Here is a 25,313-nt window from a genome sequence, read left to right as displayed (position 1 = left end):
ATAACGGATCCAAAGCACACTGCCAAAATCACAAAGGAGTTTCTAAAGGAGAAACAAGTGAAAACTATGACCTGGCCACGTATGTCACCTGACTTGAATCCAGAAGAACACCTTTGGGGTATTTTAAAGAGAATGGTAGAGCAACACAACCCCTCCAGTAAAGAGCAGCTGAAACAAATTATCTCTGAAGAAGGGCAGAACATCTCTCCAGAAATGTGTACGACACTGGTTTCCTCCATGCAAGGAGGATTGAGTCTGTCATCAAAAAAAAGGTGGGCATGCAAAGTATTGAAAAAAATAAAAGATTTGAATCTCAGTAATAAAAGGTGCACTGACTTTTGTTGCATCGATTTCCTGCTTTGGGGCTGGTATTTTTAGTATAGTAAATCTAAACGGTTAGTCTTTAATTTTACATAAGAAATACCCTACTTAGACGTAATGCAGTTACTGTTAGGTTATACAATTTTGAATCATTTGGCATTTAAGTGATATTGCACTGGGGTGTACTCACTTCTGTTGTATAAAATATATATATATATATATATATATATATATATATATATATATATATATATATATATATATATGTATTAATTCAGTGTTTTTCCAGGCACACTATATTTTTACTTGCGTACTCATTTTTTGGAATAAACATCAGTACTTGATGAACTAACAGCATAAGAAGAGAATGAAATGTTCCTTCACTTGAGACATAGCATTCATAGTGTTCTTTCACAATGATAAAAAATGGAGACACAACCTGTTCTCTTTCACCTTATAAATGCTACACTGATAAATAATAGTTTACTTTGTCTCTTAGAACTGGTTTCAATCCATCTTCTTTTGTCCCTTTAAATCTACATTAGAAGATTTGGGAACAGCAAACTTTCTAGTGATACTCGGCTGCTCTGTTGTGTAAAGATGTACTGAGAGTGTAGGTTTTAGTATAATGCTGCTTTCTATGGCCGCTGTATTTGAGTGTGATATTACTTCAAAGAATCCCATCGGCCCCTGCTTTTTGTTTTTTAAAGGGAAGTGAAAAACTGAAGGTCACGTTATGGCATTTCAGTTTTATTAAAAATTTGTTTACAATAAACATAAGTTAGCAGAAATGCTTTGAGTAAAAGTTACGAATGATACATTTTACATGTACCTATGCCTTGTGCACATGTAACCTAACCTACTCGTGTTCAAAGCGCATATGTGTGTGTCAGTGATGAGTTAGTTTGCGTGTGCCACTGATTTTATTATTATCGGTTATTTGTAGAGCGTCAACAGATTCCGCAGCGCTAATGAATACATGTTACCACTGGAAGGGGCTGTGCTTGAGGTTACACCGGACATATATACATATGCTTTATGCACAGTAAAATCTATCACTGAAACAGTCATGACTTTTACTAGAAGTAATTTTGCGAACACAAGTGTATTGCAATAATGCTTCTCTCCGTGTTATTTGCCCTTTTAAATCTTTCCTGATATTGTTATGATAAAAATCTAATTGAGATTTACGTTTTATCACTAACATCCCTTAACATTGTAAATCCTATTCTCCCTTTCATTCTTACTTAAATTGTTTTGGTGATATCTGGAAATAAAACGTGTGCTTATTTCACAATCTGATCTATAAGTCTAAGAATTCTCTTTATCTTACAGCGTGACAGAATACATTAGTACAATATCTCCCCGTCTAGATCTGCAGGTTATGAATCAAACTGTTGTACTCCATTCCCCAGAATTAATTTTAGCTTTGAGTATTATTGAAGAGATGTCTTCATTCAATTGCTTTCAGAGAGGGATCAACTTGTACATGTTCAGCTGTGTCACAGAGAAAAATCAGAATGGTCTATGGAACTGCTGGCGAACTACATTTCCCATGATGCTTGACTGGACTTCCGAGTGCCAAGCATCATGTGCAATGTAGTTCTGAAACATCTAGAGTGCCAAGGTTCGCCATCATTGGTCTATGGGCTATACCAGTGACTTAGAGATCAGGGGGAATTTTATTTGTAATTTTCTGTCTAAACCAAGTTTATTTTGTTGAGGTAAATGGTTTGTTCCTAAGTCACACCAACCTCAAAATGAAAAAAGTTTCATGCTCCCTTTGTTGTATGCGTAGCCGTTGCTAATTGCTATCTATATTTCAGTTGTCATACAATACTTTGATCTTGTAGGGGGATTTCCCAGGAATTGCAACATTTTGTAAACAAATTCAGCTGTAGAAACCTTTTTATGAAATGCTAGAAACCTGGGATTCCGAAACGCACAAGTACAATACATTTATGCCGTATTTCAGCAAATAAATATGCCGGCCAGGTGTGAAAATATTCTAATACAATAACATGTTGTTGCAGTTGTGTTTACTAGCTAACAGGGTACAGGAGTAATAAGGTTTGCAATATTGGCCTTGGTTTGTAACATCATCTTATTTCTTCTTCTGAGACAGATATGAAGTAGGCTTAGGCTTGTAAAGTCTGCAGTGTGCACTTCCAATTCTCAAAATTGGAAAATCCCAAATTACATAAAAAAGGGGCAAAATAAACAATTAATGTAGATTGCAGAGATTTTATTTTACTATGAATAATTAGGCATTTTTATATTACAATATTAAAGTATTTCAAGTGAATTTAATGAAACCTTATTCCCTTTCTAGAGCCATGAAATTTCCCCTCCATTGCCAATAAAATAAATGCACCACAAATCCCTACCCAACAATATACTGGTATCCAATATGCTCATTTACCTCTTGCGTATTACCTTCAACAGATAGGGACAAAATAGTGTCATTTTCTTGTGGAGCCCTTAATCACAGACTGGGTACCCTGGGTTTGCACAAATTCGATTTGATAAATATTGCAATATCGTATGCCAGAGTTGTCTTTCCATGAATGTGTTCCCAATAACTTGTTATACCAGCTGCAGCATATAAAATGTGTAAGAAATTGCTAATTTATTCTTCTTTTTGCAAAAGAAATAGCTGGAAGAATAGCTTTGCTCTTTGAAACCACAGCCCATCAAAATAGGCTAAGATTGCAGACAGATCTCCTTATCTTATCACTCAAATTCTTCCCTTTCTCATCTCTGTCTCTGTACAATACTTAGAAAGAACAATTGAAAATTAATATTTTAGAGCTTTATCTCTTCCACCTCCCACTGTGAGTGTAATTTGTTCTGCTGGCTGTGCTTACATAGTTTTTCAATAGCATATACCTAGATATATACACTTTCCGTATAGGTAGGGATACAACAGGCTAAAACATCTATTTCAAATGCCAATATAAATGCTAAGGAGCTATGTGTAAACAATTTAATACACTCCAGCAGGTAAAATGGATCACTGGGAACAAATGAAAGGAAATAAAGTTTTTTTGGTATACTTTATCTTTTAAAGGTACATGAGAGTAAAAACTGAAATGTTATGGTGCAGGAAGCCTTTTCTTTGTATTACTATCATCAGATTTAGATTTTTGTTTGCTATCCTTTGTTGTAAACGTATCTTGGCTCAGGAGCAGCAATGCACTACTGGGAGGTGACTGGTTATTGGTGGCTACACACATATGCCTAGTTACTGGCTCACCAAATGTGTTTAGCTAGCTCCCAGTAGTGCATTTCTGCTCCGGAGCGCATTTTAAATATGCGCATAGTTATATGCAAGCAGCAGTGAAATTAGCTGTTGTCTTTTTGAATTTTACTTCTTTGTTACTCAGGATACTAAAAAAAATCAACCATAACACTTTATATGTACAAGGGAATTAAATTGTTAATGTAGAAGAATCCTAAGAAATAGATGCTGGAACTATAATATTTGGAGCCATGTACGTTGTCATAATGGCGTTATAGACTTGCAGTATTACTGATCCACTAGTGCAGTATTTGTATTTATAGTAAAATAAAGTCACAAACAATGCAGTCACAAGGAGGCTGCCATGTATAAGATGAGTATTTTTTATTTATCTATGTATTTATTTATTTTGCAGAGTGCACAGGACCTGATGGGGTTTTGATAACTGTGCGCTGAAGCACTGGAGAGAGTATGGTAAAACATCAACCGCTACAATACTACGAACCTCAGCTATGTTTGTCATGTCTGACGGGAATCTACGGCTGCCGCTGGAAACGATACCAGCGGTCACATGATGACACCACCAAGGTAAATGTAAAGCTATGTACTGTGTGTGTGTGTATTAAATGCAACTATGCACTGTGTGTGTATTAAATGCAACTGTACAACTATGCACTGTGTGTGTATTAAATGCAACTGTACAACTATGCACTGTGTGTGTATTAAATGCAACTGTACAACTATGCACTGTGTGTGTATTAAATGCAACTGTACAACTATGCACTGTGTGTGTATTAAATGCAACTGTACAACTATGCACTGTGTGTGTATTAAATGCAACTATGCACTGTGTGTGTATTAAATGCAACTATGCACTGTGTGTGTATTAAATGCACCTGTACAACTATAACAAGCAGCATTTCACTTGCATAAAAATATTAACAAGTATTACATTTTATTAGAACATATAGTAAAGGGGTGTAAAAACACTAGCTCTTAGTTATTTCGTTTGGGAACTTGTGCGAACCTGCTCAGAGGCTAAGTGATCAGGGGACACCTACTTCCTTCTTTTATCGAATAAACCTCTCCTAGAAAGACAGTGGATTAGATTTATAGATGCTCATGAGTTTGCCATGTGCTTGTTGTAAAGAAAAAATTGTGTTTTAAATTCATTGAGAATCTCTTGACCTATGCAGAATTTCGCTAGTGGGTGTTCCTGCCTTTACCATCTGTAGTTGCATAAGGTGCCCAGTACGTGATGTCTCGCACATCAAATGAGAACCGCTAACAATCCAGAAAAACTGCTTGCAAAGCGGGTTATGAAAATGTTTTATTGTAAAGTATTCGCATGTCTGTTGTCTTCAGATCTCTCTGGAGCGCCCATAGTCAGATACTGGAGGTGTGGTCAGAATTTTTCGCTTCATTTGTATAGACTCTATGGCCCCTGTGAAGTATCTTAAAGGGATAGTAAAGTCCAAATTAAACTTTCATGATTCAGATAGGGCATGTCATTTTGAACAACTTTCTAATTTACTTTTATCGTCAAATTTGCTTTGTTCTCTTGGTATTCTTAGTTGAAAGCTAAATCTAGGTAGGCTCATATGCTAATTTCTAAGCCCTTGAAGTCAGCCTCTTATCTAAATGCATTTGACAATGTTTCACATCTAGAGTGCGTTAGTTCATATGTTTCATATACATAACATTGTGCTCACATAAGTGAAGTTATTTGGATAAGGAGGCAGTCAGCAGAGGCTTAGATACGAGATAATCACAGAGGTAAAAAGTGTATTAATATAACAGTGTTGGTTATGCACCACTGGGGAATGGGTAATAAAGGGATTATCTATCTTTTTAAACAATACCATTTTTGGTGTTTACTATCCCTTTAACTTGAGGTTGTGGCTCTATTTTAACTGCTTTCAGGTGTTACATGTGTTAGAGTAGTCTGTTTATAGACTGTGTGGTTTTTTTTCTTATCCTTTTGTTCAGTAATTTCTTAAAGGCTTTTTGCGATGCCCATACTCTTCACAGTGTAGCTTGTTCTATGCGCAGACAAGGGAGCGGTTACAATATACATGCTGCACTAGTGATTTGTAATGGAGAATGACTCTGAACTTCTGGCTGAGAGCAGTGACCGGGTACAGGTTTTTCAAACTACTTAATGTTTTTTTCTAGTTTGCTACATTGCGGTGACGTTTTTGGTTTCACATGCAGGTTTTATTGAGTCTAAGCCATTGACTAAAACAAGCTACTAAAGCCTATATACATATTCTTGAAACACTAAAATACAAATCGCCCACTTTATATCCTCAGAATAGTAAAAGAAATGCCATTCTTATTGGCAAGTGAACCGACCAAACATATACTGGATATTTATCCCTTTAAGTCTGATTGATAAAAGGAAATCACAGAACAAACATTTCAGTAGACTTTTTTTATAGCAAATTGTGGTTCTTGCTGCAGTATTTTTTGTCATGATTAATTTATGCACTTTATACAATAATGTAAATATGATTTACTCAGTTTTTCTTTGATGACGGTCTGCATGTGCACAGATGGCAAATTTTGACTTAAAGTACATCCCTCCATAGCTTACTAAACACGCGCTGCTTCAGCTGCACTCACGAGTGACAATGTGATGTGTGCTGACCTTGATATAACATACGAAAATACTTTCCGTGTCACTGTTGCTCATAATATTCACTAAGCATCATTCATTCCAAATCATTCCCTATATATTCTTCAGATTTATATAAATTAATAAAAACAATATATAATGGTATACTTTTTTTAAACGTTCTAGCAAATACTTTGGGATATGGAATGCTTTTGTACAAAGATGTTTTTTGTGTGTCATGTACTGTATATTGTCCGTCTTTGTCCTTTGAAGGGGTTAAATAGAGCGGCTCTTGCTGGCAGCACCAATACCGCATTATAGCCCGATGCCTTGAGGAGTGAGGAATGTTGTAATATCTCTCCGCTTTCAGGCGCGACGCATGCTATTACAGAGCCAAAAGGCTCTTAAGAACACACAACGTACAGGGGGCGTCCATGTCGTTAAGCAGGACTGGATTTATAATAAGGTAGAGTAGGCATGTGCCTACAGCGCCCTCCATAGAGGGGCTCCTGTTTGTGCCTTTTATAAATACTGGTCAGCCAGCGTTAAAGAGAGAGTAAAGATTTAAAAAAAAACCTTTCTTTCATGTAATTAGCAAGAGTCCATGAGCTAATGACGTATGGGATATACATTCCTACCAGGAGGGGCAAAGTTTCCCAAACGTCAAAATGCCTATAAATACACCCCTCACCACACCCACAAATCAGTTTTACAAACTTTGCCTCCCGTGGAGGTGGTGAAGTAAGTTTGTGCTAGATTCTACGTTGATATGCGCTTCGCAGCAGGCTGGAGCCCTGTTTTCCTCTCAGTGTGCAGTGAATGTCAGAGGGATGTGAGGAGAGTATTGCCTATTTGAATTCAATGATCTCCTTCTACGGGGTCTATTTCATAGGTTCTCTGTTATCGGTCGTAGAGATTCATCTCTTACCTCCCTTTTCAGATCGACGATATACTCTTATATATACCATTACCTCTACTGATTCTCGTTTCAGTACTGGTTTGGCTTTCTACTACATGTAGATGAGTGTCCTGGGGTAAGTAAGTCTTATTTTTGTGACACTCTAAGCTATGGTTGGGCACTTTTATATAAAGTTCTAAATATATGTGTTTAAACATTTATTTGCCTTGATTCAGGATGTTCAACATTCCTTATTTCAGACAGTCAGTTTCATTATTGGGATAATGCATATGAATAATCAATTTTTCTTACCTTTAAATTTGACTTTTTTTCCTGTGGGCTGTTAGGCTTGCGGGGGCTGAAAATGCTTCTTTTTATTGCGTCATTTTTGGCGCAAAAATTTTTCTTTGTCATTTCCGGCGTCATACTTGTCGCTGGAAGTTGCGTCTTTTTTTTTTTTTTTGACGTTTTTTGCGCCAAAAATGTCGGCGTCACCGGATGTGGCGTCATTTTTGGCGCTTTAAGCATTTAGGCGCCAAATAATGTGGGCGTCTTTGTTGGCGCTAAAAAATATGGGCGTCATTATTGTTTCCACATTATTTAAGTCTCATTGTTTATTTGCTTCTGGTTGCTAGAAGCTTGTTCATTGGCATTTTTCCCCATTCCTGAAACTGTCATTTAAGGAATTTGATCAATTTTGCTTTATATGTTGTTTTTTCTATTACATATTGCAAGATGTCTCAGATTGACCCTGAATCAGAAGATACTTCTGGAAAATTGCTGCCTGATGCTGGATCTACCAAAGTTAAGTGTATTTGTTGTAAACTTGTGGTAACTGTTCCTCCGGCTGTTGTTTGTAATGAATGTCATGACAAACTTGTTAATGCAGATAATATTTCCTTTAGTAATGTTCCATTACCTGTCGCTGTTCCATCAACATCTAATATTCAGGGTGTTCCTGTTAACATAAGAGATTTTGTTTCTAAATCTATTAAGAAGGCTATGTCTGTTATTCCTCCTTCCAGTTAATGTAAAAGGTCTTTTAAAACTTCTCATTTTTCAGATGAATTTTTAAATGAACATCATCATTCTGATTCTCTTTCTGATAATGATTTTTCTGGTTCAGAGGATTCTGTTTCAGAGGTTGATACTGATAAATCTTCATATTTATTTAAAATGGAATTTATTCGCTCTTTACTTAAAGAAGTCTTAATTGCATTAGAAATAGAGGAATCTGGTCCTCTTGATACTAAATCTAAACGTTTGAATACGGTTTTTAAACCTCCTGTAGTTATTCCGGAGGTTTTTCCCGTCCCTGATGCTATTTCTGAAGTAATTTCCAGGGAATGGAATAATTTGGGTAATTCATTTACTCCTAAACGGTTTAAGCAATTATATCCTGTGCCATCTGACAGATTAGAGTTTTGGGACAAAATCCCTAAGGTTGATGGGGCTATCTCTACTCTTGCTAAACGTACTACTATTCCTACGGCAGATAATACTTCCTTTAAATATCCTTTAGATACGAAAATTGAATCCTTTCTAAGAAAAGCTTACTTATGTTCAGGTAATCTTCTTAGACCTGCTATATCTTTGGCGGATGTTGCTGCAGCTTCAACTTTCTGGTTGGAAGCTTTAGCACAACAAGTAACAGATCATAATACTCATAGCATTGTTAATCTTCAACATGCTAATAACTTTATTTGTGATGCCATCTTTGATATCATTAGGGTTGATGTCAGGTATATGTCTTTAGCTATTTTAGCTAGAAGAGCTTTATGGCTTAAAACTTGGAATGCTGATATGTCTTCTAAGTCAACTTTGCTTTCCCTTTCTTTCCAGGGTAATAAATTGTTTGGTTGACAGTTGGATTCTATTATTTCAACTGTTACTGGGGGAAAGGAACTTTTTTACCACAGGATAAAAGATCTAAGGGTAAATTTAGGTCTGCTAATCGTTTTCGTTCCTTTCGTCACAATAAGGAACAAAAACCTGATCCTTCCCCTACAGGAGCGGTATCAGTTTGGAAACCATCTCCAGTCTGGAATAAATCCAAGCCTTTTAGAAAGCCAAAGCCAGCTCCCAAGTCCACATGAAGGTGCGGCCCTCATTCCAGCCCAGCTGGTAGGGGGCAGATTACTATTTTTCAAAGAAATTTGGATCAATTTGATTCACAATCTTTGGATTCAGAATATTGTTTCACAAGGGTACAGAATAGGCTTCAAGATAAGGCCTCCTGCAAAAAGATTTTTTCTTTCCCGTGTCCCAATAAATCCAGTGAAGGCTCAAGCATTTCTGAAATGTGTTTCAGATCTAGAGTTGGCTGGAGTAATTGTGCCAGTTCCAGTTTTGGAACAGGGGCTGGGGTTTTACTCAAATCTCTTCATTGTACCAAAGAAAAATTCCTTCAGACCAGTTCTGGATTTAAAAATATTGAATCGTTATGTAAGAATTCAAACATTCAAAATGGTAACTATAAGGACTATTCTGCCTTTTGTTCAGCAAGGGCATTGTATGTCCACAATAGATTTACAGGATGCATATCTGCATATTCCGATTCATCCAGATCACTATCAGTTTCTGAGATTCTCTTTTCTAGACAAGCATTACCAGTTTGTGGCTCTGCCGTTTGGCCTAGCAACAGCTCCAAGGATTTTTACAAAAGTTCTCGGTGCCCTTCTATCTGTAATCGGAGAACAGGGTATTGTGGTATTTCCTTATTTGGACGATATCTTGGTACTTGCTCAGTCTTCACATTTAGCAGAATCTCATACGAATCGACTTGTATCGTTTCTTCGAGAACATGGTTGGAGGATCAATTTACCAAAGAGTTTGTTGATTCCTCAGACAAGGGTAACCTTTTTAGGTTTCCAGATAGATTCAGTGTCCATGACTCTATCGCTGACGGACAAGAGACGTCTGAAATTGGTTTCAGCTTGTCGAAACCTTCAGTCTCAATCATTCCCTTCGGTAGCCTTATGCATGGAAATTCTAGGTCTTATGACTGCTGCATCGGACGCGATCCCCTTTGCTCGTTTTCACATGCGACCTCTTCAGCTCTGTATGCTGAACCAGTGGTGCAGGGATTATACAAATATATCACAATTAATATCTTTAAAACCGATTGTTCGACACTCTCTGACGTGGTGGACAGACCACCTTCGTTTAGTTCAGGGGGCTTCTTTTGTTCTTCCGACCTGGACTGTGATCTCAACAGATGCAAGTCTGACAGGTTGGGGAGCTCTATGGGGGTCTCTGACAGCACAAGGGGTTTGGGAATCTCAGGAGGCGAGATTACCAATCAACATTTTGGAACTCCATGCGATTTTCAGAGCTCTTCAGTCGTGGCCTTTTCTAAAGAGAGAGTCGTTCATTTGTTTTCAGACGGACAATGTCACAACCGTGGCATATGTCAATCATCAAGGAGGGACTCACAGTCCTCTGGCTATGAAAGAAGTATCTCAAATACTTGTATGGGCGGAATCCAGCTCCTGTCTAATTTCTGCGGTTCATATCCCAGGTATAGACAATTGGGAAGCGGATTATCTCAGTCGCCAAACATTACATCCGGGCGAATGGTCTCTTCACCCAGAGGTATTTCGTCAGATTGTTCAAATGTGGGGACTTCCAGAAATAGATCTCATGGCTTCTCATCTAAACAAGAAGCTTCCCAGGTATCTGTCCAGATCCAGGGATCCTCATGCGGAAGCAGTGGATGCATTGTCACTTCCTTGGAAGTATCATCCTGCCTATATCTTTCCGCCTCTAGTTCTTCTTCCAAGAGTGATTTCCAATATTCTAAAGGAGCGTTCGTTTGTTCTGCTGGTGGCTCCAGCATGGCCTCACAGGTTTTGGTATGCGGATCTTGTCCGGATGGCTACTTGCCAACCGTGGACTCTTCCGTTAAGACCAGAGCTTCTATCGCAAGGTCCTTTTTTCCATCAGGATCTGAAAAAATCCTTAAATTTGAAGGTATGGAGATTGAACGCTTGATTCTCAGTCATAGAGGTTTCTCTGACTCCGTAATTAATACTATGTTACAGGCTCGTAAATCTGTATCTAGGAAGATATATTATCGAGTCTGGAAGGCTTACATTTCTTGGTGTTCTTCTCATCATTTTTCTTGGCATTCTTTTAGAATTCCTAGAATTTTACAGTTTCTTCAGGATGGTTTGGATAAAGGTTTGTCTGCAAGTTCCTTGAAAGGACAAATCTCTGCTCTTTCTGTTCTTTTTCACAGAAAGATTGCTAATCTTCCTGATATTCATTGTTTTGTACAGGCTTTGGTTCGTTTAAAACCTGTCATTAAGTCAATTTCTCCTCCTTGGAGTTTGAATTTGGTTCTGGGGGCTCTTCAAGCTCCTCCGTTTGAACCTATGCATTCGCTGGATATTAAATTACTTTCTTGGAAAGTTTTGTTTCTTTTGGCCATCTCTTCTGCTAGAAGAGTTTCTGAATTATCTGCTCTTTCTTGTGAGTCTCCTTTTCTGATTTTTCATCAGGATCAGCGGTGTTGCGAACTTAATTTAAATTTTTACCTAAGGTTGTGAATTCTAACAACATTAGTAGAGAAATTGTGGTTCCTTCATTGTGTCCTAATCCTAAGAACTCTAAGGAAAGATCGTTGCTACTAAAGATTTCCGAAAGACTTCTAGTCTATTTGTTATCTTTTCTGGTTCTAGGAAAGGTCAGAAGGCTTCTGCCATTTCTTTGGCATCTTGGTTAAAGTCTTTGATTCATCATGCTTATGTTGAGTCGGGTAGAACTCCGCCTCAAAGGATTTACAGCTCATTCGACTAGGTCAGTCTCTACTTCCTGGGCATTTAGGAATGAAGCTTCGGTTGATCAGATTTGCAAAGCAGCAACTTGGTCTTCTTTGCATACTTTTACTAAATTCTACCATTTTGATGTGTTTTCTTCTTCTGAAGCAGTCTTTGGTAGAAAAGTACTTCAGGCAGCTGTTTCAGTTTGATTCTTCTGCTTATAATTTCAGTTTTTTTCATTATAAGATTTAAACTTTGTTTGGGGTGTGGATTATTTTTCAGCGGAATTGGCTGTCTTTATTTTATCCCTCCCTCTCTAGTGACTCTTGCGTGGAAGATCCACATCTTGGGTATTCATTATCCCATACGTCACTAGCTCATGGACTCTTGCTAATTACATGAAAGAAAACATAATTTATGTAAGAACTTACCTGATAAATTCATTTCTTTCATATTAGCAAGAGTCCATGAGGCCCACCCTTTTTTTGAGGTGGTTATGATTTTTTTGTATAAAGCACAATTATTCCAATTCCTTATTTTTTATGCTTTCGCACTTTTTTCTTATCACCCCACTTCTTGGCTATTCGTTAAACTGATTTGTGGGTGTGGTGAGGGGTGTATTTATAGGCATTTTGAGGTTTGGGAAACTTTGCCCCTCCTGGTAGGAATGTATATCCCATACGTCACTAGCTCATGGACTCTTGCTAATATGAAAGCAATGAATTTATCAGGTAAGTTCTTACATAAATTATTTTTATCTGTTCAAAATTTATATTTCACATTCCTTGTTCTAAACCTTTAAACACTTTATTATTTTAATTTTTTATCTATGTTTTAATCTATCATTCTGCCTCTTCTTTTGACTTCCCCCTTGCTGAATGTGCTTCTCCCAGGCCCTACCTAATCCTCTTACCTTTATTAATCGGTTGCGCCATAGAGTTCTTATGGATGCGTGCCGCTTGAGTCCTCACACAGCTGGATCTCTTTGCGCATGCGCACTTGTTCAGCTAATGCCGAAAATTTAGTTTGGATAGAGTAGTGCACAGAAACAAGAGCGTTATCCGGAGATCCCTAAATCTTTAAAGTGAAGGTCAATTTTGACGAATTAGTGCCCGGTTTTTAATAATCCTATTAAAAACAAGGGCACTTTAATTCATCAAAATTGACATTTCAAGCATTTTCTTCAAAAACTTAACTTTTAATCCTGAAAGCTACTCCATCGATTCCCATGGCCGTCGGAAGCCTCTGCTTACGTCAGAAATGACGAATCCGGCTTTTACATAGAAACAACAACTATAGATTATATTGAATAGATTAATGCTTACTAACACTTTAACTAAGATGGCCGCCAACAGTGAAATAACAGCACTGTGCCTGCACTTTGGCCATCTTTGTAAAGGTTGCTGTGAGTACTACACATGTTTGGCATCCGGCTTCCTGTAAGTATGCAAAATGCTTAAGGTGCTGTTATTTCACAATCTGCGACCATCTTAGTTAAGGTTGCTGGCACAGTGGTGAGCAGGGGGCGCTTCAGATTTTTGTGCCTATAGACCCTGTCTTTAAGAGGTTAATAAGAGTCCATCACTAAACCATGCGATTCTCCTCCTAATGTGTAATCTCAAAACCTCGGAGCTCAGCATGTTAACATTTTGTCTGTCAATTCCTTAGATGTTGAAACTGTGTGCTTGAGGTTCTTATTTATAAGCAGCAACATTTCTACATAATATCTGCTAGTTAGTCATGTTTGTCATTAAATCATTTTCTGTTCAGAATAAAAAAGGAAATTTTAATAAATGAAATCTCAAGAGACCGCCCTTTTTTGTGAAATCATTGAAAAAAAAAGATTAGTGCACACTATAAAATCTTTATGGAGTTGGCAGATCTATAGCTTTGCTGGATGTCAGGTTACTCAGGATTAATATATTTTAACCCTTTAGCTCGTGTGTAGCTATTGTTTAGTGCTGCTAATTTCCCTGTTGTAACGGCTACAAAAAAAAAAAGTGCTGTGACGTTTCTGACATTTTTGATCACTAGCAGAGAAAACCACCGTTTCTCTGGTTAAGTGTATCCAGTCCACGGATCATCCATTACTTGTGGGATATTCTCCTTCCCAACAGGAAGTTGCAAGAGGATCACCCACAGCAGAGCTGCTATATAGCTCCTCCCCTCACTGCCATATCCAGTCATTCTCTTGCAACTCTCAACAAAGATGGACGTAGTAAGAGGAGAGTGGTGTATTATAGTTAGTTTTTTTACTTCAATCAAAAGTTTATTTTTAAATGGTACCGGAGTGTACTGTTTCATCTCAGGCAGCATTAGAAGAAGAATCTGCTTGTGATTTCTATGATCTTAGCAGAAGTAACTAAGATCCACTGCCGTTCTCACATATTCTGAGGAGTGAGGTAACTTCAGAGGGGGAATGGCATGCAGGTTTTCCTGCAATAAGGTATGTGCAGTTAATATATTTCTAGTAATGGAATTTGCTAGAAAAATGCTGCTGATACCGGATTAATGTAAGTTAAGCCTTAAATGCAGTGATAGCGACTGGTATCAGGCTTATTAACAGAGATACATACTCTTATAAAAGTGTAATATAAAACGTTTGCTGACATGTTAATCGTTTTTATATACGTTTGGTGACAAAACTTATTGGGGCCTAGTTTTTTTCCACATGGCTGGCTTGATTTTTGCCTAGAAACAGTTTCCTGAAGCTTTCCACTGTTGCAATATGAGTGGGAAGGGCCTATTTTAGTGCTTTTCTGTGCAGCTAAAAATACTGACAGAGACATTCAGCTTCCCTCTGCATGATACAGGACATCTCTGAAGGGCTCAAAAGGCTTCAAAGTCGTGTTTGAGGAGGGTAACAATCACAGTAGACTGTGGCAGTTGTTGTGACTGTGTTTAAAAAACATTTTTGTCATTTATTATTCTGTTTTTGTTATTAAGGGGTTAATCATCCATTTGCAAGTGGGTGCAATGCTCTGCTGACTTGTTACATACACTGTAAAAATTTTGTTAGTGTAACTGCCTTTTTTCACTGTTATTTCAAATTTTGTCAAAATTTGTTTCTCTTAAAGGCACAGTAATGTTTTTTTATATTGCTTGTTAACTTGCTTTAAAGTGTTTTCCAAGCTTGCTAGTTTCATTGCTAGTCTGTACAAACATGTCTGAAACAGAGGATACTTGTTCATTATGTTTAAAAGCCATGGTGGCGTCCCATAGGAGAATGTGTACTAAATGTATTGATTTCACCTTAAACAGTAAAGATCAGTCTTTATCTATAAAAGAATTGTCACCAGAGGGGTCTGTCGAGGGGGAAGGTATGCCGACTAACTCTCCCCACGTGTCGGACCCTTCGCCTCCCGCTCAAGGGACGCACGCTAATATGGCGCCAAGTACATCAGGGACGCCCATAGCGATTACTTTGCAGGACATGGCTGCAATCATGAATAATACCCTGTCAGAGGTATTATCCAGATTGCCTGAATTGAGAGGCAAGCGCGATAGCTCTGGGGTTAGACGCGATACAGAGCGCGTAGATGCTGTAAGAGCCATGTCTGATACTGCGTCACAATATGCAGAGCCTGAGGACGGAGAGCTTCAGTCTGTGGGTGACGTCTCTGAATCGGGGAGACCTGATTCAGAGATTTCTAATTTTAAATTTAAGCTTGAGAACCTCCGTGTATTGCTTGGGGAGGTATTAGCTGCTCTGAATGACTGTGACACAATTGCAGTGCCAGAGAAATTGTGTAGGTTGGATAAATACTATGCAGTGCCGGTGAGTACTGATGTTTTTCCAATACCTAAAAGGCTTACAGAAATTATTAGTAAGGAGTGGGATAGGCCCGGTGTGCCCTTTTCCCCACCTCCTATATTTAGAAAAATGTTTCCAATAGATGCCACTACACGGGACTTAAGGCAGACTGTCCCTAAGGTGGAGGGAGCAGTTTCTACTTTAGCAAAGCGTACCACTATCCCGGTTGAGGACAGCTTTTTCAGATCCAATGGATAAAAAATTAGAGGGTTACCTTAAGAAAATGTTTATTCAACAAGGTTTTATTTTACAGCCCCTTGCATGCATTGCGCCTGTCACTGCTGCGGCGGCGGCATTCTGGTTTGAGGCCCTGGAAGAGGCCATCCATACAGCTCCATTGACTGAAATTGTTGACAAGCTTAGAACTCTTAAGCTAGCTAACTCATTTGTTTCTGATGCCATTGTTCATTTGACTAAACTAACGGCTAAGAATTCCGGATTCGCCATCCAGGCGCTTAGGGCGCTATGGCTCAAATCCTGGTCAGCTGATGTGACTTCAAAGTCTAAATTACTCAACATTCCTTTCAAGGGGCAAACCTTATTCGGGCCTGGTTTGAAAGAAATTATTGCTGACATTACTGGAGGTAAGGGTCATACCCTTCCTCAGGACAGGGCCAAATCAAAGGCCAAACAGTCTAATTTTCGTGCCTTTCGAAATTTCAAGGCAGGTGCAGCATCAACTTCCTCTGCTTCAAAACAAGAGGGAACTTTTGCTCAATCCAAGCAGGCCTGGAAACCTAACCAGTCCTGGAACAAGGGCAAGCAGGCCAGAAAGCCTGCTGCTACCTCTAAGACAGCATGAAGGAGCGGCCCCCTATCCGACAACGGATCTAGTAGGGGGCAGACTCTCTCTCTTCGCCCAGGCGTGGGCAAGAGATGTTCAGGATCCCTGGGCGTTGGAGATCATATCTCAGGGATATCTTCTGGACTTCAAAGCTTCTCCTCCACAAGGGAGATTTCACCTTTCAAGATTATCTGCAAACCAGATAAAGAGAGAGGCATTTCTAAGCTGCGTACAAGATCTCCTTGTAATGGGAGTGATCCATCCAGTTCCGCGGACGGAACAAGGACAGGGGTTTTATTCAAATCTGTTTGTGGTTCTCAAAAAAGAGGGAACCTTCAGACCAATTTTGGATTTAAAGATCCTAAACAAATTCCTCAGAGTTCCGTCATTCAAGATGGAAACTATTCGAACCATTTTACCCATGATCCAAGAGGGTCAGTACATGACCACAGTGGACTTAAAGGATGCCTACCTTCACATTCCGATTCACAAGAATCATCATCAGTTCCTGAGGTTTGCCTTTCTAGACAGGCATTACTAATTTGTAGCTCTTCCATTCGGGTTGGCTACAGCCCCAAGAATTTTTACAAAGGTTCTGGGCTCACTTCTGGCGGTCCTAAGACCGTGAGGCATAGCGGTGGCTCCTTACCTGGACGATATCCTGATACAGGCGTCAAGCTTTCAAATTGCCAAATCTCATACAGAGATAGTTCTGGCATTCCTGAGGTCGCATGGGTGGAAAGTGAACGAAGAAAAGAGATCTCTATCTCCTCTCACGAGGGTTTCCTTCCTAGGGACTCTAATAGATTCTGTAGAAATGAAAATTTACCTGACGGAGTCCAGGTTATCAAAACTTCTAAATGCTTGCCGTGTTCTTCACTCCATTCCGCGCCCCACGGTGGCTCAGTGCATGGAAGTAATCGGCTTAATGGTAGCGGCGATGGACATAGTGCCATTCACGCGCCTGCATCTCAGACCGCTGCAATTATGCATGCTCAGTCAGTGGAATGGGGATTACACAGATTTGTCCCCTCTACTAAATCTAGATCAGGAAACCAGAGATTCTCTTCTCTGGTGGTTATCTCGGGCCCATCTGTCTAAGGGTATGACCTTTCGCAGACCAGATTGGACAATTGTAACAACAGATGCCAGCCTTCTAGGTTGGGGTGCAGTCTGGAACTCCCTGAAGGCTCAGGGTTCATGTACTCAGGAGGAGAAACTCCTCCCAATAAATATTCTGGAGTTAAGAGCAATATTCAATGCTCTTCTAGCTTGGCCTCAGTTAGCAACACTGAGGTTCATCAGATTTCAGTCGGACATCATCACGACTGTGGCTTACATCAACCATCAAGGGGGAACCAGGAGTTCCCTAGCGATGTCAGAAGTCTCCAAGATAATTCGCTGGGCAGATACTCACTCTTGCCACCTGTCAGCGATCCATATCCCAGGTGTAGAGAACTGGGAGGCGGATTTTCGAAGTCATCAGACTTTTCATCCGGGGGAATGGGAACTCCATCCGGAGGTGTTTGCTCAATTGGTTCTCCGTTGGGGCAAACCAGAATTGGATCTCATGGCGTCTCGCCAGAACGCCAAGCTTCCTTGTTATGGATCCAGGTCCAGGGACCCAGAAGCGGCACTGATGCTCTAGCAGCGCCTTGGTTCTTCAACCTGGCTTATGTGTTTCCACCGTTTCCTCTGCTCCCTCGTCTGATTGCCAAAATCAAACAGGAAAGAGCATCGGTGATATTGATAGCGCCTGCGTGGCCACGCAGGACCTGGTATGCAGGCCTAGTGGACATGTCATCCTTTCCACCATGGACTCTGCCTCTGAGACAAGACCTTCTAATACAAGGTCCTTTCAATCATCCAAATCTACTTTCTCTGAGACTGACTGCATGGAGATTGAACGCTTGATTCTATCAAAGCGTGGCTTCTCCGAGTCAGTAATTGATACCTTAATACAGGCACAAAAGCCTGTCACCAGGAAAATTTACCACAAGATATGGCGTAAATATCTTCATTGGTGTGAATCCAAGAATTACTCATGGAGTAGGGTTAGGATTCCTAGGATATTGTCCTTCCTCCAAGAGGGTTTGGACAAAGGATTATCAGCTAGTTCTTTAAAGGGACAGATTTCTGCTCTGTCTATTCTTTTACACAAGCGTCTGGCAGAAGTTCCAGACGTTCAGGCATTTTGTCAGGCTTTAGTTAGAATTAAGCCTGTGTTTAAACCTGTTGCTCCTCCATGGAGCTTAAACTTGGTTCTTAAAGTTCTTCAAGGGGTTCCGTTTGAACCCCTTCATTCTATTGATATCAAACTTCTTTCATGGAAAGTTCTTTTTCTGATGACTATTTCCTCGGCTCGAAGAGTCTCGGAGTTATCTGCCTTACATTGTGATTCTCCTTATCTGATCTTTCATTCAGATAAAGTTGTTCTGCGTACAAAACCTGGGTTTTTACCTAAGGTGGTTTCTAACAAGAATATCAATCAAGAGATTGTTGTTCCATCATTATGTCCTAATCCTTCTTCAAAGAAGGAACGTCTTTTGCATAATCTAGACGTAGTCCGTGCCTTGAAGTTTTGCTTACAGGCTACTAAAGATTTTCGCCAAACATCTAACCTGTTTGTTGTTTACTCTGGACAGAGGAGAGGTCAGAAGGCCTCGGCGACCTCTCTCTTTCTTTTTGGCTTCGGAATATAATCCGTTTAGCCTATGAGACTGCTGGACAGCAGCCTCCTGAAAGGATTACAGCTCATTCTACTAGAGCTGTGGCTTCTACCTGGGCCTTTAAAAATGAGGCCTCTGTTGAACAGATTTGCAAGGCTGCAACTTGGTCTTCCCTTCATACTTTTTCCAAATTTTACAAATTTTATACTTTTGCTTTTTCGGAGGCTGTTTTTGGGAGAAAGGTTCTACAGGCAGTGGTTCCTTACGTTTAAGTTCCTGCCTTGTCCCTCCCATCATCCGTGTACTTTAGGTTTGGTATTGGTATCCCACAAGTAATGGATGATCCGTGGACTGGATACACTTAACAAGAGAAAACATAATTTATGCTTACCTGATAAATTTATTTCTCTTGTAGTGTATCCAGTCCACGGCCCGCCCTGTCCTTTTCAGGCAGGTCTAAATTTTAATTAAACTACAGTCACCACTGCACCCTATGGTTTCTCCTTTCTCGGCTTGTTTCGGTCGAATGACTGGATATGGCAGTGAGGGGAGGAGCTATATAGCAGCTCTGCTGTGGGTGATCCTCTTGCAACTTCCTGTTGGGAAGGAGAATAACCCACAAGTAATGGATGATCCGTGGACTGGATACACTACAAGAGAAATAAATTTATCAGGTAAGCATAAATTATGTTTTTGCTTGTGGATAAATAAATTTTGCGCTCAGCCTTGCAAGTAAAGAAAAAAAAAATCCATTCATGACTTTGAACCCTCTGGCCATAGAATAATGGGTTTATACCATCAAGTAATTCATGTGTAAAATTTAACCCGAACTCTTGAAATAAGATGATAATTGCAATTTTCAGTGGAAGGGAATTAATTTACTGCATTGAAAGGCAGATAATAACCATAGGCCCAACAAGTCTGCCCCTATTTCTTCTAAAGAGAAAGGACCATTATATACATAAGAATTATATAATTAAAAGGAACAGAAAAGTCAATTTTTTTTTTCAAATTTGCTTTGTTTTCTTGGTATTCTTTGTTTAAAGGGACACTGTACCCAAAAAATTTCTTTTGTGATTTAGATTGAGCATGAAATTTTAAGCAACTTTCTAATTTACTCCTATTATCAAATTTTCTTCATTCTCTTGGTATCTTTATTTGAAATGCAAGAATGTAAGTTTAGATGCCGGCCCATTTTTGGTGAACAACCTGGGTTGTCCTTGCTGATTGGTGGATAAATTCATCCACCAATAAAAAAGTGCTGTCCAGAGTACTGAAACCAAAAAAAAGCTTAGATGCCTTCTTTTTCAAATAATGATAGCAAGAGAACGAAGAAAAATTGATAATAGGAGTAAATTAGAAAGTTCCTTAAAATTGCATGCTCTTTCTGAATTACAAAAGAAAAAAATTGGGTACAGTGTCCCTTTAAGGCTAAACCTAGGTAGGCTGATTTCTTTGCCCTTGAAGGCTGCCTTTTTTATTTTTTTGCTTTTCACAGATAGACAGTGCTAGTTCATATGTGCCATATAGATAGCATTGCGCTCACACCTGTGGAGTTATGCATTAGTCAGCACTGATTGGCTAAGATGCAAGTCTGCCAAAAGAATTGCGATAAGGGGGCAGTCTGCAGAGCCTAGATACAAGGTAAAAAGTGTATAAATATAACAGTTTTGTTTATGCAAAACTAAGTAATAGATAATAAAGTAGACGGTTCCTTTAACAAATACATAATAAAATTACAATCTAATAGCACTCTAAATTTAATTTCCCTGTAACATGTGACAGTTATTAGCCAATTACAGACTCATATATGTGTATACTGTCAACTCTTGCACATACCCCGTTGGAGCGTGTGCCTCAGAAAGTGTGAATATAAAAATATGCTTAATTTGATAATAGAAGTAAATAGGACTTGTTCTTTTTAAATCATGAAAGAAACTAAAATAATGAGTTCAGTTAATAAGATAGCCCTATGCTTCTCCCAGGCATTCTTTTAGTCCCCACAGTATTTGTCCTTACCCTCTCTAATAGAAGTTTATTCCATGAATCAACTACCCTTTCTGAGAAGAGGCGCTTCTGCAAATTACTCCTGAAGCTGCTATTATTCAACTTGAGACCATAACTCTTTGTTCAGTTGTTTTTGTGGCCTCAGCTTTATTAAAGGGACACTAAACGCACATTTTTTCTTTAATGATTCAGATAGAGCATTCAATTTTAAGCAACTTTCTAATTTACTCCTATTATCAATTTTTCTTCATTCTCTTGCTATCTTTATTTCTAAAGCAGGAATCTAATGCTTAGGAGCCGGTCCATTTTATGTTTAGCCCCCTTGATAGCACTTGCTTATTGGTGGCTACATTTATTACATATATTATGATGGGGGGGGACTAAATTAAAGAATTGTTGTTTTAAATGCTAAAAAAAACAATAAAAAATGTTTTAAAATAAAATACAAAGTCATTGCTTGCTAGATTTCTGCAAGTCGTCGTAGTTCTTGCCTTGTGTCCTTCGCCTCAGCTCGTTGTTTTACATTGCTTTGTGATGGGATAATTTTATTAGGTTTTCTGATGCTCTAGGCTTATTCTTGTACCCTTCTTACAGCTAGATTACGAGTTGTGCATTAGCCTTAAAAAGAGGTCCCAACGCTGCTTTTTTCCTAACGCTGGTATTAAGAGTCTTGCAGGTACAGGTGTACCGCTCACTTTTTTTGGTCGGACTCGAAAATACTGCAAATCCACTTATGTCAATTGCGTATCCTATATTTTCAATGGGACTTGCATAACGCCGGTATTACGAGTCTTCCAAAAAGTGAGCGGTACAGCCTCTCCTGTCAAGACTGATACCGCATTTAAAAGTCAGTAGTTTAGAGTTTTATGGGCTAACGCCGTAGCATAAAACTCTTAACTAAAGTGCTAAAAAGTACACTAACACCCATTAACTACCTATTAACCCCTAAACCGAGCGCCCCCCCCCCCCCACATCGCAAACAATAAAAAAAAAGAAATGTAACCCCTAATCTGCCGAACCGGACATCGCCGCCACTATACAAAATATATATTAACCCCTAAACTGCCACCCCCAACGTTGCCACAACTATATTAAATGTATTAACCCCTAAACCTAAGTCTAACCCTAACCCTAACACTCCCTAACTTAAATATAATTTAAATAAAATTACTACAATTCACTAAATTATTCCTATTTAAAACTAAATACTTATCTATAAAATAAACCCTAAGATAGCTACAATATAACTAATAGTTACATTGTAGCTATTTTAGGGTTTATTTTTATTTTACAGGCAAGTTTGTATTTATTTTATCTAGGTAGAATAGTTATTAACTATTTAATAGCTACCTAGTTAAAATAAAGACAAAATTACCTGTAAAATAAAACCTAACCTATGTTACAATTACACCTAACACTACACTATAATTAAATTAATTCCCTAAACTAAATACAATTAAATACAATTATCTAAAGTACGAAACCCCCCCCCCACTAAATTACATAAAATAATAAAATAATTACAAGTTTTTTAAACTAACTACACCTAATAACACTAGCCCCTTGAAGATCATCCTACCTTGAGAAGTCTTCACCCAGCCGGGCCGAAGTCCTCAACGAAGCCGGGCAAAGTGGTCCTCCAGACGGGCAGAAGTCTTAATCGAAGCCGGCCAGAAGAGGTCCTCCAGACGGGCAGAAGTTTTCATCCAGGTGGCATCTTCTATCTTCATCAATCCGGCGTGGAGCGGCTCCATCTTCAAGACATCCGACGCGGAGCATCCTCTTCAAACGAAGTCCAACTGAAGAATGAAGGTTCCTTTAAATGACGTCATCCAAGATGGCGTCCCTTGAATTCCGATTGGCTGATAGAATTCTATCAGCCAATTGGAATTAAGGTAGAAAAAATCCTATTGGCTGATGCAATCAGCCAATAGGATTGAAGTTCAATCCTATTGGCTGATCCAATCAGCCAATAGGATTGAGCTGGCATTCTATTGACTGATTGGATCAGCCAATAGAATGCAAGCTCAATCCTATTGGCTGATTGCATCAGGCAATAGAATTTTTTCTACCTTAATTCCGATTGGCTGATAGAATTCTTTCAGCCAATCGGAATTCAAGGGACGCCATCTTGGATATTGTTATTTAAAGGAACCTTCATTCTTCAGTTGGACTTCGTTTGAAGAGGATGCTCCGCGTCAGATGTCTTGAAGATGGACCTGCTCCGCGCCGGATGGAGGAAGATAGAAGATGCCGCCTGGATGAGACTTCTACCCGTCTGGAGGACCTCTTCTGGCCGGCTTCGATGAAGACTTCTGCCCGTCTGGAGGACTACTTCGCCCGGCTTCGTTGAGGACTTCGGCCCGGCTGGGTGAAGACTTCTCAAGGTAGGGTGATCCTTAAGGGGTTAGTGTTAGGTTTTATTAAGGGGGTATTGGGTGGGTTTTAGAGTAGGGTTGGGTGTGTGGGTGGTGGGTATTAATGTTGGGGGGGTATTGTATTTTTTTTTTACAGGTAAAAGAGCTGATTACTTTGGGGCAATGCCCCGCAAAAGGCCCTTTTAAGGGCTGTTTGTAATTTAGTATAGGGTAGGGCTTTTTATTATTTGGGGGGGGGCTTTTTTATTCTATTAGGGGGATTATATTAGGTGTAATTTTGTTTAAAAAAACTTGTAATTATTTTATTTTTTTCTGTAATTTAGTGTTTTTTTTTGTACTTTTGATAATTGTATTTAATTGTATTTAGTTTAGGGAATTAATTTAATTATAGTGTAGTGTTAGGTGTAATTGTAACATAGGTTAGGTTTTATTTTACAGGTATGTTTGTCTTTATTTTAACTAGGTAGCTATTAAATAGTTGATAACTATTTAATAACTATTCTACCTAGTTAAAATAAATAGAAAGTTGCCTGTAAAATAAAAATAAATCCTAAGATAGCTACAATGTAACTATTAGTTATATTGTAGCTATCTTAGGGTTTATTTTATAGTTAAGTATTTAGTTTTAAATAGGAATAATTTAGTTAATTGTAGTTATTTTATTTAGATTTATTTAAATTATATTTAAGTTAGGGGGGTGTTAGGGTTAGGGTTAGACTTAGGGGTTAATAACTTTAATACAGTGGCGGCGACGTTTGGGGCGGCAGATTAGGAGTTAATAAATATAATGTAGGTGTCAGTGATGTTGGGCGCGGCAGATTAGGGGTTCATAAGTATAATGTTGGTGGCGGCGGTGTCCGGAGCGGCAGATTAGGGGTTAATAATAGAATATAGGTTGCGGCGATGTCGGGGGCGGCAGATTAGGGGTTAATAAGTGTAAGATTAGGGGTGTTTAGACTCTGGGTTCATGTTAGGGTGTTAGGTGTAGACATTAAAGTATTTCCCCATAGGAATCAATGGGGCTGCTTTTTTGCAGGTGTTAGGTTTTTTTTCAGCCGGCTCTCCCCCATTGATTCCTATGGGGAAATCGTGCGCAAACACGTTTAGCCAGCTCACCACTACCGTAAGCAGCGCTGGTATTGAGGTGAGATGTGGAGCTAAATTTTGCTCAATGCTCACTTTTTTGCGGCTAACACCAGGTTTGTAAAAACCTGTAATACCAGCGTTGTCTGTAGGTGAGCGGTGAGGGAAAACTGCTCGTTAGCACTGCACAGCATTACCGACAAAACTCGTAATCTAGGCGTTAGTTTCTCCTTCTGATCTTCTTTTTTCCCATATAATTGATTGCTTTTTATTCCTTTGCACACTTACAGTCTGAGGCAGGCACTAAAGTGAATCAGGGGGATGATGCATAAGGTGATAAAACAGTTGTAGATGGAATTCTGTGGTGCAGAAAGTACAATAATTATTGGCTTATGTACAATAACACCACTTGTTTTAACGCTTGTTGTATACATTACTTCTTTTGTGCTCTTAGAAAAAAAAAAACTAAATGGGGCACATATAGGGCCACAGTCGATTGCTATAATTATTATCGGTTATTTGTAGAGCGCCAACAGATTCCGCAGTGCTAATATACAAAATACACAGCATAAAGTCCAGAATAAAAAAGTGTCACTTTATCACTGGAAACAGTTTGTGATAAAAAAAGGTTCCTCTAAATGCTATTAGGCTGCTACAATCTCAGAGAAGTCCTAGACCACAGACATTCGAAATACTATTCCTAGTAAACATAGACAAAAAAGGACGCGCCACGTAGCG

The 25,313-nt window shown here is 38.9% G+C and overlaps 1 protein-coding gene across 2 annotated transcripts in view; it reads left to right on the top strand.

Annotated features, from left to right (window-relative positions):
• Window positions 1-25,313, top strand: part of GDPD5 (glycerophosphodiester phosphodiesterase domain containing 5) — a 903,012-nt gene that overhangs the window by 258,518 nt on the left and 619,181 nt on the right. For both annotated transcript variants that reach the window (XM_053708705.1, XM_053708706.1), the window contains exon 2: window positions 3,978-4,150. In XM_053708705.1, the coding sequence (XP_053564680.1) occupies window positions 4,034-4,150 (117 nt within the window). In that variant the 5' untranslated portion in view covers window positions 3,978-4,033. The remainder of the gene's footprint in view (window positions 1-3,977; window positions 4,151-25,313) is intronic.

The sequence above is a fragment of the Bombina bombina genome, chromosome 3 (genome assembly GCF_027579735.1).
Source record: "Bombina bombina isolate aBomBom1 chromosome 3, aBomBom1.pri, whole genome shotgun sequence".
Taxonomy (NCBI): Eukaryota; Metazoa; Chordata; class Amphibia; order Anura; family Bombinatoridae; genus Bombina; species Bombina bombina.
The sequence above is the reverse complement of the archived record's forward strand: the minus strand, read 5'-3'. Positions and strand labels throughout refer to the sequence as shown.